This window comes from Lynx canadensis, chromosome A2 (assembly GCF_007474595.2).
Source record: "Lynx canadensis isolate LIC74 chromosome A2, mLynCan4.pri.v2, whole genome shotgun sequence".
NCBI classification, from domain to species: domain Eukaryota; kingdom Metazoa; phylum Chordata; class Mammalia; order Carnivora; family Felidae; genus Lynx; species Lynx canadensis.
Genome location: NC_044304.2, coordinates 164,328,125 through 164,343,179, shown reverse-complemented (window position 1 = coordinate 164,343,179; position 15,055 = coordinate 164,328,125). Strand labels below are relative to the sequence as shown.

The following is a 15,055-nucleotide window of genomic DNA, read 5'->3' as shown; positions in this document are numbered from 1 at the left end:
AGAATCCGAAGCAGGGTCCACGCTGCCAGCGCAGTCGGACGCAGGGCTCGAACTCATGAACTGTGAGATCACGACCTGAGGCAAAGTCAAGAGCGGGACACTCAACCGACTGAGCCACCCAGGTGCCCCTGGTAGTTCTTTTTATACAAAAAAATGCTCTAAATAGAGGGCGAAACCGTATGAGCAAAGACTGTATTGTTTCTTACAAAATCAAGAAACTGGAAACACAGTCAACGTCTAAAAAGAGCCGAACTGCTAAGCAGACAGGAAGTACCCACTGGATAGGGGACCACACGGCCACTGAAACAAGTGATGGCAGCTGTGCGAGAAAATGAGGCAGCGGGTGGGGCACGCAACAGTGAGTGCAAACCATCTAGAAGCAGGAATGGAAAGATCAGACGACACTATGCCCAATGTGAATAATTAACTTGCTACGACCGGACTGTGGAGAGTCCCAGAGATGTCCTCCCAATGTTCTGCCATACTTGCAGTTCTGGAATGGAAAAACATAGCCACCAGAGGCCTGAAGCCCCAGGTCACGGCCTGTAGGGGAAGCGCCACAGGAGCTGCTATCACAGCCTCCTGACTTAACGCATCCGCAGACGCACAGCACAGGAGGGGGAACGGCACACCGTGACAGGGCTCTGCCCTGCCTGCTGGCTCCCCGGAGGATGACACGCTCCGCACAGGCAGGACCCGGCCACGGTTCTGAAATCGGCTCAGTTCTTGTTCTGCCACTGTCCTCATGCCTGCGGTCACGTCATACCCAGCATCCGCTCTGCCTTCTGCCACGCTGACCGAGCACTGATCAGTCACAGGAGGTGGCAACAGGCCAGAGGAAAAGCATTTCCCGGACTTCACCTTGTGGACAGGGCTCACCAAGTGGGTACATTCCGGCCAATCAGAAGCAAAAGCTGGTGAGCATGGCTTCTAGAAAAGCCCTGTACAAGGTTAGGACTTAAGTAGTAGTCTCCCTCTTGCCCTTATCCCCTCCTCTCCTGGAACACAGACATGATGACTGGAGCGGCAGTAGCCAACTTGTGATCCTGAGGTATCCTTAGAATGGAAGTCATATGCTAAACATAGTGGAGCCCAGAGGTCCCTAATGACACTAGAGAACCACCACACCAGCATTGTCCCCCCCCCACTACTTCTATTAAAGAAAGATAAAACCCCTAATTTGTTTAAATGACTGTTTTTTACACTTTTATTATTCACTGCCAAACAATTCACCATCTGTGAAGAATTTACACTAAAATCTATGTATTTCCATTTAAGGGAACGTTTATGGTATAATTAGGCTCTCCTGGCTCTTGAATCTGGTTCAGCATTAAGGGCAATATCCTCAAGGATTCGGAGAAACGTAACATAAATCCGTCCTCCTCTGTCCTTCAGTTCTTCTGTGCTTCCTAGCCACAGTTGTTCCTTTGGGAGAGCAATTTATCTTTTTTTCCAACAAGGAACACTTCACGAGTCTGCGCGTCACCCTCACGCAGGGGCCGTGCTGATCTTCTCCGTATCGTTCTGATGTTAGTGTGTGCGCAACGAACACAGATCAACTGAAATAAAACCTTCCCGAACCAGTACGTATGACAATATCTAACATGGCAGTATTGAGTTTTTCTTACTTTTTTTAAATACTGAAGCATATGACTGAAACAGCACATAAATGCAAGCAACGTAAACATGCTTATTCATAACAATGGTAAAATATCATCTGCTATGGATTCAGAGATGAATAATTAATCAGTACCACAAAAATCAATCCCTATTTCTGGAAAAAGACAGCAAAATGAACACACGTACCTACATCGCTCCACTCCCACATGCCTCTGTAACTGCAGTAGAGAAACCTCAAAAACACCAATCCTCAAGGCAGGGAGAGCGGGACAGCAGATGACAAGATACCGGAAGCTGGAGAGCGCACGGCCAGTGGTAACTATAGCTCGGCGAACCCAAGGAAGCCAACCTGTGCACTGGCCGCCAGCCACCGTACTGGGCAGAGAGGGTCCGAGTCATTCTCAAGAACAGGAAGGAAACTACGGCAGCGAGACAGGACATACTGCGTGTGACGACTAATTCTCAGGGATGCCCAGAGAGCTGGCTGAGCATTATTTCTGGGCGTGTCGCGAGGCTGTTTCTGCAGGAGATTAGCATCCGGTAGACCGAGTAAAGAGATCTGCCCTCACCGACGTGCGTGGGAAAGGCGGAGGACGGGCGGCATATCCTCCTCTCTTCCCTGCCCCGCCCCACTCGAGCCGGGGTGTCCGTCATCCCTGCTCCTGGACACCGCAGCTCTCCGCTCTCAGGCCTTTGTGAGCAGCACGTGCTGCTTGCTTGTTCTGGCTTGATTCGTGTTCAAAATATGTGCACATCTCTCCTGAAGTTATAACTCCACTTCCACTCAAGGGCACTGCAACCCTCTAAAACACATGACTCTATTTTGAACCCCGGACAACTCGGTACTGAACAGAGGACAATTCTCATTTACTGTCTCCTCGGTCCACATGACCAATACGACTTGAGTCTCTGAAACTTCTTGAAAAACAGGAGCTGTCACGAGTTCATTCTCACCCTGTATGTTCAGATGTCTGCTCGCAGCAGAAAGAAAGAACAATTCTGTGAGCTACCAAGGGACCTATAATTTAGACCTCTGAGACGCTCTAACACCAAGAAGCTCTCATGTGATGTAGCAGTTGAGCAAATGTCTTCAATTAACTTCTATGACTTGGCCGTAAATCTCTACACTTGCTTTCCTCCGCTTTAACTATTCCATTAACTGATGATTAAGGGTATAAACCTGAAGGAAACTTACCATTCTCATCACTTTCTCAGTCACCGCCTGCAATGAAGTGACTTACAGAATTCAAAGCACAATGTACATAATATAATATTTTCCTATCTTTAATAAACTTGATTTTCTTTAACATTCATTATAGATACTCGTTTTTGGCAAATGGACTTCAGCTTTTCCATGGTCAAAGCAAACACCTCCGATTCCTTCCTGGCAAGTGGCTTTACCTCACTAGCCTCTAACTAAACATGCCAAAAAAAATGATTTTAGGGAAAACTTCCTGCAGGCTGCGTCCTGGTGGTAGCGTTTGCTCCACAGGCCTGCTCTGTGTGGAGTGAAAGGGAGGAATCCTGGCGCAGAGAGCTGAGGCAGACAGAAGGAAGCAGCTGGGCACGGTGCCTGGTCCTACAACCCCATCCAACAGGTAGTTATGTGATGTGCTAGAGAAGGAAACACGCCAAATGTGACAGGTGGGAGCCTGTGATTTGTTTTGGCTATAAAGACAAAGCCACTCAGACACACTGTCAGTTTCCTGGCTTCATTTATTTTACATAAACCACTGTAGGTACACAGGATAGAAAATACACAGTGGCCTGGAAAACACATTACCCATACTTGGCAATTCCCAGTTGCAAAGATACAGCCAGAAAAACGATCAGAGCACTTTCAAGGACTTGCCTTAATAGATATCAAATATATAGATTCCACAAACTACCACAATAGCCTTGCAGTTAACATATTTTAACTCAGATAATTCTAAAGCACACTCCATATTTAACATTAGAAAGAATTATATAATTGGATCTGGGACCATTTGACAATATCCTTGCATGGAGAAAATCCAAAGCTAAATTATGTACGTTTTAATATGCAGCTTATGTTACATGCAATTGCTCTCTATAAAGCAAGCGTTTCGAACATGTAATTAATTTTAACTTAAAAAGAACATTTCATGGAAGGAAATACATAATGTTGAGTAGAACAACTAGAAAAGATTCCATAACCAAGAGACATTTCTCCTCATTTCTCTGTAATGTTTTATTCTATTTGAACAAGATCAATTAAGTACCATAATCAGGACCCATAACTAAGCTCAGTCTTATTTTATAATAAGACTTAAGGCCGAGCAAAATAGTAGCTTCACTGGTTTCCTCTGCTACAAAGCAAAAATCCTAGCCCTCCAGCTCCATCAGGAGGGCATCGCTACCCACACACGGTCCCCCCCCGCCCCAATCTTCCTCGCTGACGGAGTCTGTTTAGGTACTCACCCTCCTGGGGCCAGGCCATCAGACACCGTCCCCTCCCCAGCCCCCAGGAAGAAATCGGATTAGTCTAAACCCATCAATGTAATTTCATTCCCCCTGCTAGTGACCAGGCCAGGCAGGGACAGATGGGACACACAGGCTGGGAACATTCCCGGGAAAGGGACTCTCCATTCTTACAAAGCGTTTCTACCTCTAAGAGCGTCTAAAGCATGAGGTGGTGCCATCCTGGGGCCTGTGGGGAACCAAGGCCGCTCTAGTGCCCTCGAGTGGTGAGCCCTGCAACCGCCCAGCTCTGGCCTTGCTGTTCTGACGGCTGATGATCCCCTGTTGACTTCAGACATTTTTGATGAGCCTTCTATTATGTGCCAAAAAAGCACCGGATTCATACAAATGGCTTTAGCAGGAATTTAAAACTCTCCAGGGAAGAATATCTTGAGTTTACAATCTAAGTAATCTGGGGGCACCTGGGTGGCTCAGTTGGTCGAGCGTCCGACTTCGGCTCAGGTCATGATCTCATGGTTCGTGGGTTCAAGACCCGCGTCAGGCTCTGTGCTGACAGCTGGGAGCCTGGAGCGTGCTTCGGATTCTGTGTCTCCCTCTCTCTCTGCCCCTCTCCCACTCACACTCTGTCTCTCTTTCTCTCAAAAATAAACAAACATTTAGAAAAAAAATTTTTTTAATCTAAGTAATCTGGAAAAAGAAAAACTAAGTAATTCGGGATTTTGAGGATATATTCCTCTCAGGTCTAGTTACTCACCATTAAAAAGTAATGATCCTCAGGTTCAGCTCGAAGGTATTTAAAAATCACTTGTTCCATGAACCTTTCCATTAGATCCCAGTCTTCGATTATTCCATGTCTTATTGGCCACTACAGCAAGAGAAACCAAAATACGTCAGACTTCAGGTCACAACAGTAAGAGTAAGAGTCCAACAACGCCAGCCCAGGACGGACTGGGTTAGAGGGGAAGGCTGCCAGCACAGGGACGGACCTCACTCACCAAAGGAAACAGGCACATGGGCAGAAAGATTAAGCCATGCTCCTGTTTCCACTCTGCAGCCCTTACTCCCAGGTACAAGGAAGTGCGTTAACAATGCGTAACAGATGGGACACCTGAGGGGGCTCAGTCGGTTGAGAGCCCGACTTCGGCTCAGGTCATGATCTCACGGTTCGTGGGTTCAAGCCCCACATTGGGCTCTGTGCTGACAGCTCAGAGCCTGGAGCCTGCTTCGGATTCTGTGTCTCCCTCGCTCTCTGCCCCTCCCCCACTTGTGCTCTGTCTCTCTCTCTCTCTCAAAAATAAATAAAATGTAAACAAAAATTTTAAATACCCCCTTCAAAAACAACAAAACTGGGGCACCTGGGTGTCTCAGTCAGTTAAGTGTCTGACTCTTGGTTTCTGATCAGGTCACGATCTCACATTTTGTGAGTTCAAGCCCCACACCAGGCTCCGTCAGCACAGAGCCTGCTTGGAATTCTCTCTCTCCCTCACTCTCTGTCCCTCCCCCACACTTGTGCGCGTGCGTGTGCACACACATGAGTACTGTCTCAAAAATAAACTTTAAAACAAATTTTTTTTAAATAAAATTAAGAAAGAAACTTTTTAAACATAAAAATAAAAATACATCCCTTAACTCCTAAGTACAGTTTCTAGACCATCTGCCATTCTGCACTCTCCCTTCTACTGTTCTGTTCTCGGCTCCACACTAAAGCAGCAAATCCCTAAGGGGAGCTCACCTTTGTGGCATACGTGGGCTTATCTATGGCCTCGTCCCCTATGAAAAAGTCCAGGTCATCGACTCCTCTCAACACCCTCCTCTGGGCTTGGTCAACTACCTTTGCCGACTCCCTGATGGCAATACCTTAAAAAAAAAAAAAAAAAAAAAAAGCACAAAGATTTCCATCACTATTCATATTTATTTGAATGATCAAGAAAGGATCATATAATCCCCATGTATGTACAAGTATTTTCAATGTTAGGGTTTTATATGGGGTGGGGTGTTCATAGAAAAGACACTATCAACGAGTACGTAAAATACAGAAACAGCTTTTATGTTGCAGTATTATTTTCAGAATAGTACAAAGGAACTTAGCTGATCTGCTTTTAATGCTGACAGAAGCTATATCACTATATTTCTCAATTTCATCTGGAAAAATCTCACAAGACAATAAATGAAACGCCCTTGGGGTATGTATCAATAGGTTCCAAATTTGAAAATACAATATAGGAGACAAATTAAAAATATAATACAAAAAAGAAGAGTAAACTGAAAAATAACACCTATACACTCTCCAGTCCTTTTTTAAATAAAACTCTGCATCAGACAGATTTAAAATATATTCTTTTAATCTTGTTATAGGAAAAAAAACTGACTTCACTCAAAGAAACAACTAGGAGGCTGATGGCTAATATCCATCACAAAAAAGAAAAGTACAATAATCAAACAACTGTATTATGTAAAAATGCCAATGGCTTTCTGAAACATCATTTTAATAAGGGGTTAACCATGACGTTTGAGAATATACTTAGTAAAAATCACATAAAACTTCACTACAGAATTTAATATTTAATGAAATGTGGAAGCTTCACAAAGATAAAATTTTCCATTTACACTCCTAACCCTTGGTCATACTCCGAGCTCCCATAAACTCACCTTCATCAAATTTATCCCAAAACAAATTAGCAGACACATGAACGTATTTTTTAGAGCAGATCATCTGAAACCCCCAAATCATTACGAATGAAGGGTCGCAACAGTCACACGGGTGAATGTGAACCCTGTTTGTGAGAAAGGTGTCTTGCAGCGACAGGGGCAAGAGGTAAAAAGGAGGAGTCCGGAGTAGAAGTCACTCTGTCCACCTCTTCTCACTCCATCCAGCTCACTGCCACACTTAGACCCAAAGCCTTCCAGTTACAAAAGGTGGCACAAATCTAGGGGACGGGATTTCTGCAGAATTCAAGGAGCACATATGGCGTGGAAATGCTGGAGACAAAGCCCAGCAAGCAGTCAGAGGTGGTGAGCATGTCCAGAGCCCTGAAGCTGGTCACAGGGCAGAAAAGTCTGCTGGGCCCTAAACAACTGAAGCAATCTACAGAAACAAAACCACCTCTGAAAACTGAGCAGGCCACTCAATGGCACACTGACAAGCATCACACAGGATCATCTGACGCACACGTCACGCACACAGAGGGCCCCTGGCAGCACGGCTCGCAGCAGACCGCAAGGTCCTCGCACAGGGTGCCAGTGTGAGTGACAGATTCTATCCTCTGGGCAAGATCAAACTTAATTATGCATGAATTTATAATTAAACTGCCAAGTCAAAATAAAAGATTGTGAAGACACAGGGCAAAAAAATTCTGCGTTTCATTCCATCATTCAACTTTGCCAAGAATTTGGGGGCAACATATTAACCAGAAGAAAAATCATCACCCTGGGGTGCCTGGGTGGCTTGGTCAGTTAAGCATCCAACTTTGGCTCAGGTCATGATTTCATGGTTTGTGTGCTCGAGTCCCTGCATCAGGCTCTGCACTGTTAGTACAGAGCCTGTGTGGAATCTCTCCGTCTGTCTGCTCCCCTCCACTCACTTGCATGCATGCACTCTCTCAAAACAAATAAACTTAATTCAAAAAAAAAAAAAAGAAAGAAAAGAAAAATCACCACCTTGAAGAAAAAATACTAAACTTAGTGAGGTGACACTACCACACTCAGAAATACAAATGAAAACCAAGTTAATCCTATCCCTCCCAAAAAGGTAATCAAAGTACTCTGGCCCCAAATCATGGTAGATGTATGTTTTAGTGGCCATGAGAAATAAGAAAAACACAAAACAAAACAAAACAAAACAAAACAAAACAAAAACAAAGTATACTTCTTTTAACTATTACTACCTATTATACATGAAGCAACTGAATCCACGAAACAGAGTAAAGGCACATAGAGCTTATCTTCAAACTCTTTTGCGTAAGCCTATGAAAAGCAAGAAGTGGTCCACACGGTCCTTATGAAGATGATGGAGAAATGCGCCTAAGAGAGCAGCTATCAAAGACCATCTATGAGCTTTCACAGACTACAGGACTCCTCACAGAGAAAGGGTCCGTGCCACCCCAGCAGCGATCTCCAACCCACCGCCACATACAGTAACAGGTGTCAACACAGGTGACACTGAGATGGGAAGGACAATGAATAGAACAGATAATGGAGTCAGCGGCGAAACATTCCAACTGGTTACACACAGGTGGCATCTCCACGCGATGGAATATCAGGAGGCCACGAAAAAGAAGCCAGCAGGTGTTCATATACCAATCTAGAAGGATGACTAAGGTGTAGCGCCTTGACAAAAACACAAGGTGCGGAGCAGTGTACGTGAGATGCCACCACTGTGTGAAAACAGATGCCTGTGTGTATCTGCTGGGATTTGCGGAGCATCTCAGGAAGGAAACACAAGGAACCAGGGAGAGGGGAAGTGGGTGGGAAAGAGTTAATTTTCACTGCGTCCTATTATACCATTTAACTTCTATGGCAGACGAATATATTTTCTACTCAGAGTTAATTAAATTTGGGCTTCCGCTTCTGCAAGGACAGAGTTAACCTAGTTTTCCTGCTGCTCTAAGTACAGCCACAACCCGGGGACTTTCTAGAAGAAAGAAACACAGAGGCCAGAAGGTAAAGAGCGGACAGATTGGCTGGGGACCACAGGACTCCGGGAACAACACAGCCGTGAGTCTCCTGGGTCTTCTTTTTGTCTCCTGTAGCCCATACTGGTTACCCTAGAAACACCGATGAGCTCAAAACAAAAAGGGTGTACCCCCAAAAGCCTGCTACCTGCAACCAAAGAAGATAAAGGGGGCAGTCTAAACAATACCTGCTTAACTCCAGTCAAACACCTCAGGAAAACCACCCCTCCTCCTCAGTGCGAAAGCTGAACGTCCACCCCACCCAGCGGGATCAATCTGTCCCCTCTGCTCTCACACTGGGCTTTCGTCACAGGAGGCCGAGTAGCAAGTCAGGACTGCCACCACCACCAGCAGTAACAAGGCACCCCTGTCCCTCCCGGCCAGAAGGCTACTTGCTTAGGCCTCATGCGGAGGCTAAACTCCCACCCACAGTGAGCAGTAACATGGAGCCTTCCCCCACCCAGTGTCAACAAAGGCCAAGAGGAGACCTTGAACTTCAACCCCAAACTGGCATTAACAAGGGGCATCCCCCTTTCCTTACTGGAGCTGTATCAGAAATAACCTGCTGAAACATCAGATTTAAACAAGATCCAGAATCTCAGACTATCTAAAATAGTTTAGATAGTTTAGGGGCGCCTGGGTGACTCAGTTGGTTAAGCTTCCGACTTCAGCTCAGGTCATGATCTCACGGTTCATATGGTTCATGAGTTCGAGCCCCACGTCGGGCTCTGTGCTGACAGCTCAAAGCATGGAGACTGCTTCGGATTCTGTGTCTCCTTCTAATCTCTCTGCCCCTCCCCCCACCAAAAAAATAAACATTTTTTAAAAAATTTTTTAAATGTTCAGGTTTCAATAAAAACAATCCCTCATCACAGCAAGAACCAGAAATATCTCAACCGAAATGAGAAAAGACAATCAACAGATGCCCACCCCAAGACGACACAGATAACAGAATTATTAAGCAAGATTTTAGGAGCAATCATACGATGCGTCAATCTACAAACACACTTGAAACAATGGAAAATACAAGAAAGTCTCAGCAAAGAAGCACAAAGTGAAAGCAAGGATAGAAGACAGAGACAAAACTGCATGGAAATTTTGGAACTAAAAATATACAATACCTGAAATAAAAATCTCGGTGGATTAGTTCAACAGCAGGAAAGGACAGAGAAAAGAATCACTGATCTTGAAGATATAACAATAGAAGTTACCCAGCCTGAACAACAAAGAAAACAGATTGAAAAGCAAATGAACTGGGCCTCAGGGACATGTAGGATATATAATAAAAGCGCTAACATTCATGCATTCCAAGTCCCAGAAGGAGAGGAAAAAGGAAAAAGTATTCAAAGAAATAATGGCTAAAAATCTGCCAAATTTGACTAAAAAAGAAATAAGCCTACAGATTCAACACTGAACAAACCCCAAACAGGATAAACCCAAAGAAATCCATGCCAAGATACATTACAGCCAAACTTCTAAAAACTGAAGACCAGAGAAAAAATTCTAAAAGCCTCCAACAAATTTCTCATCAGAAATCAGGGCACCCAGAAAGAAATGGTACATTTTTCAAGTGTTGAGAACTGTCCACTCGGAATTCTAAATTCAGCCCAAATATCCCCAAAAATGCAGAGCAAATCAAGACATTCGTAAACAAAAGCTAACAGAATTTGTCATCAGCATACCAACTCTTAAAAAATGGCTCGGAAAGTTTTCTAAATGGAGAGGAAATTATAAAAGTAGGAATCTTGGGAGGCGCCTGGGTGGCTCAGCCAGTTAAGCCTCTGACTTCGGCTCAGGTCACGATCTTGCCGTTCCCAAGTTCGAGTCCCGCGTCGGGCTCTGTGCTGACAGCTCAGAGCCTGGAGCCTGTTTCAGATTCTGTCTCCCTCTCTCTCTCTCTGCCTCTCCCCCACCTGTGCTCTGTCTCTCCCTCTCTCAAAAATAAATAAACATTAAAAAAAACTAAAGACAAAAAAGAAGAAGGAATCTTGGAACATCAGGAGGGAAGAAACACAGCAAGAGCAAAAATAAGCATAATTACTTTCCTTCTCCTCTTGAGTTTTCTAAATTATGTTTGGCAGTTATAGCAAAAAGTGTAACACTGATGTCCTTCTCAATGTACGTAGAAGAAATATTCAAGACAATTATATCAGAAATGTGGAGCCTTTCACTCAGACTGGTAAGGTGTTAACACAGGAGACTAAGAAAAGTTATGTACAGGAAATGTAATAGACCAACCACTGAGATGCTACATAAAGAGATGCACTTGGGGCACCTGGATGGCTCAGTCGGTTGAGTGTCTGACTTCGACTCAGGTCATGATCTCACAGTCCGTGAGTTCAAGCCCCGCGTCAGGCCCTGTGCTGACAGCTTGGAGCCTGGGGCCTGCTTCGGATACTGTGTGTCCCTCTCTCTCTGCCCCTCCCCTGCTTGTGCTCTGTCTCTCTCACTCACAAAAATGAATAAATGCTAAAAAATAAAAAATAAAAAGAGATGCACTCAAAAACACAATACATAAATCAAAATAAAATCCTAAAAAAAATGCTCAAATAATCCCCAGGAACTCAGGTAAAACAAAACAAAGGAATAAAAAAAAGAACAAGCAGAAAAAGCACTAATCAATAATTACAATAAATTATGTGATCTAAATACATTAATGAAAAGACAGAGATTGGCAGAGTGGATTAAAAGAACCTGACTCTTGGGGCGCCTGGGTGGCGCAGTCGGTTAAGCGTCCGACTTCAGCCAGGTCACGATCTCGCAGTCCGGGAGTTCGAGCCCCGCGTCAGGCTCTGGGCTGATGGCTCAGAGCCTGGAGCCTGTTTCCGATTCTGTGTCTCCCTCTCTCTCTGCCCTTCCCCGTTCATGCTCTGTCTCTCTCTGTCCCAAAAATAAATAAACGTTGAAAAAAAAAATTAAAAAAAAAAAAAGAACCTGACTCTTCACAGGGCACCTGGGTGGCTCAGTCCATCAAGCTTCTGACTTCGGCTCAGGTCATGATCTCAGAGCCTGTGAGTCTGAGCCCCACATCGGGCTCTGTGCTGACAGATGAGAGCTTACAGTCTGCTTCAGATTCTGTGTCTCCCTCTCTCTCTGCCCTTCCCCTGCTTGCACCGTCTCTCTCCCTCTCTCAAAAGTGAATAAAAACGTTAAAAAAAAAAAAAAAGAAAAAGAAAAAGAACCTGATTCTTCAAATATAAGGATATATGTAGGTTGAAAGTAAAATATGGAAAAAGATATCCACACAAATGTTAATCAAAGAAAGCATGATTGGCTATATTGCCATCAGAAAAAGTAAATTTTATAACAAAGAAAGAAAAAATTGAAAAGAACATTAAAAAAGATAAAGGGTCAGTCCATCAAGGAGACACGGCAATCCTAAATGTGCACGTAACAAAGAATGGAAGTGCAAAGTCTGGAGACAAAAACTGATGAGAAAAACAGACGAACCCACAATTAGAGCTGCAGACCTCAATGCCTCTCTCAACAACTGATAGAAGGACAAAAGAGCTCAACAATACCATCAACCTACGGGAGCCAACCAACATATACAGAATACTCTACCCAAAGAGAACAGAGTATATACTGTTTACAAGTGCCCGTGGAACCAAAATAAACCTTATATGGAGCCATAAAAGAAAGCTTAATAATTTTATAATCACTGTAAAACCATACAGTCAGTTGGTTGTACGGGTTGGCTCAGTCAGTGGCTCAGTCAGTTAAGTGTCCGACTCTTCATTTCTGCTCAGGTCATGATCACACAGTCATTGAGATCGAGCCCCACGTCGGGGTCCACACTGAGCAAGGAGCCTGCTTGGGATTCTCTCTCTCTCCCTCTCTCTCTCTCTCTCTCTCTCTCTCTCTGCCGCTCACCCACTTGTACACACGCACCCTCTCACTCTCTCAAAATAAACTGTAAAGAATAAATACTTTTATAAGAGTTAAACTCATACAGAGTATGCTTTTTGACTACAATAGAATAAACCCAAAAATCAATGACAGAAAGGTTACCAGGAAAATCCCACAAACATCTGGAAGTTGAACAATGCAGTTCTAAATGTGTCAAAGAGGAAATCTCAGGGAAGTTTTTAAAATACATGAGTGGAATGGAAATAAAAATACAAAAAAATATCAAAATGTGTTGGACACTGCAAAAGCAGTGATAACTGGGAAAATTTTAACACTAAAAGTTTACGTTAGAAAACAGAAAAACTCTCTGGGATGCCTTGGGTGGCTCAGTTGGTTCAGCCTCCCTCTCTCTCTGCCCCTCCCCCATTCACACTCCATGTCTGTCTGTCTGTCTCTCTCTCCCAAAAATAAACATTAGAAAAAATTTTTTAACTAAAAAAAAAAGAGAGAGAGTCTCAAATCAATAATCTATGTTCCCACCTTAAGAACCTAGAAAAAGAAGAGCAAAACAAAACCCAAAGCAAGAAAGAAGGATGAGAGCAGAAATCAATGAAACTTAAAACAGAAAAACAGAGAAAACCAATGAATCTAAAAGCTGGTGTAACAAAAGTTAAACCTTTTGCTCTGCAGAAGACCCTATGAAGAAGATGGAAAGAGAAGCTCACAACGGGAGAAATTGTTTGCAAACCATATATTTGACAAAGGACTCGTTATCTAGTATATATAAAGAACTCTCAAAACCTCATAGTAAAAATGTAACAATTAGAAAATGAGCAAAATACATAAAGAGACATTTAATAGAAGAGGATTCTCAGATGGAAAATAAGCACATGAAAAGATGTTCAACACCACTGGCCATTACAGAAATGAAGATTCAGACCATGATGAGATACAACTACACACTTATGAGAAGAGCTAAAATAAAAAAACTGTGACAACACCAAATGCTGGCAAGGATGCAGTGACACCGGCTCTCTCATACACAGCTGGTAGAAATGTAAAATGGTACAGCCACTATGGGGAATACTTTGGCAATTTCTTAATAATACTAAACATAAACTTGCCATACAATGCAGCAACTGCACTACACAGTATTTATCTAGAGAAAGGAAAAATTATGTCCGCACAAAAACCTGTACACAATTTTCATAGCAGCTCTATTTATAATAGCTACAAAGCGGAAATAATCAAGAAGTCCTTCAGTACATGAATGTTTAAACAAACTGGTACATGCATACATTGAAATACGACTCAAATAAAAAAAGAAACTATCGGGGCGCTTGGGTGGCTCGGTCGGTTAAGCATCCGACTTCAGCTCAGGTCACGATCTCACGGTCCGTGAGTTCGAGCCCCACGTCGGGCTCTGGGCTGATGGCCCAGAGCCTGGAGCCTGCTTCCGATTCTGTGTCTCCCTCTCTCTCTGCTCCTCCCCAGTTCATGCTCTGTCTCTCTCTGTCTCAAAAATAAATAAACATTAAAAAAAAAAAAAAAAAGAAACTATCTGTCAATACTACATACAACAATTCAGATGGATCTGAAGGGCATTATGCCAAGTGAAAAAGCCAATCACAAAGGACATAGCCTGGATGGTTCCAGTTATAAAACATTCTCAAAAAAAACCCCACAAAATTATGGAGATAGAAACAGATTAGTAGTTGCCAAAGGTTAGGAATGGTGGGGAGGAGAGTCAAGTATAGTTATAAAGAAACAGCTCAGGAGAGACTGTTGTGGTGATATGATGGTTCCACATCTTGACTGTAGTGGTAATCACAGGAATCTACACATGGAATAAAAGGACACAGAACTACACACACACACAGACACACACACAGACACACACACAGACACACACACACACACACACTGCACCAATTTCCATTTCCTGGCTTTAATGCTATAGTGTAACCATGTAAGATGTAGCCCTGGATGAAACAGGGAGAAGGGTACACATGTCTCTCCAAGCTATCTCTTACACTGCCTATAAATCTACAATTATCTCAAAATAACATATTTGAAGACAAATATAGTTTGTAAATTATTTAAACAAATTAAAAAATAAACCCCCTCAGTTAGCTTAATGACGAACCAAAACTCATAAGATTAAACTTAGTAAAGAAATATGTAAAAGTTCTGCAGATTAAAAAAACTGTAGGAGTATAGAATGTGTGTAACCAGAAGAAACAGATTATTTTCCAAATGTTAAAAGGTCATCTGAGGGTAATCTAGGGAAGATTATCAGAAAGGTGCTCAAAACTTACATATAAATTCTAGATCTTAGGAACATTTACTACAGTAATTACCAGACAACAGTAATTTCTTAATTAATACATCCAGTATATTTCCCAAAAGAATGTCATATATTTGATGAAACCTTCAAGAAATAATAATTCCTACCTTACTTACTGTTCTAAAGA

At 43.1% G+C, this 15,055-nt stretch overlaps 1 protein-coding gene and 1 pseudogene across 4 annotated transcripts in view; both read right to left on the bottom strand.

Annotated features, from left to right (window-relative positions):
* Positions 1-15,055, bottom strand: part of ACTR3B (actin related protein 3B) — an 89,351-nt gene that overhangs the window by 49,229 nt on the left and 25,067 nt on the right. For all 4 annotated transcript variants that reach the window (XM_030308878.1, XM_030308874.1, XM_030308876.1 and 1 more), the window contains 2 exons: positions 5,795-5,919; positions 4,817-4,927 (listed from right to left, as the gene is read on the bottom strand). In XM_030308878.1, coding sequence (XP_030164738.1) covers positions 4,817-4,888 — 72 coding nt within the window. In that variant the 5' untranslated portion in view covers positions 4,889-4,927; positions 5,795-5,919. The remainder of the gene's footprint in view (positions 1-4,816; positions 4,928-5,794; positions 5,920-15,055) is intronic.
* LOC115509485 lies at positions 1,452-1,552 on the bottom strand (annotated as a pseudogene).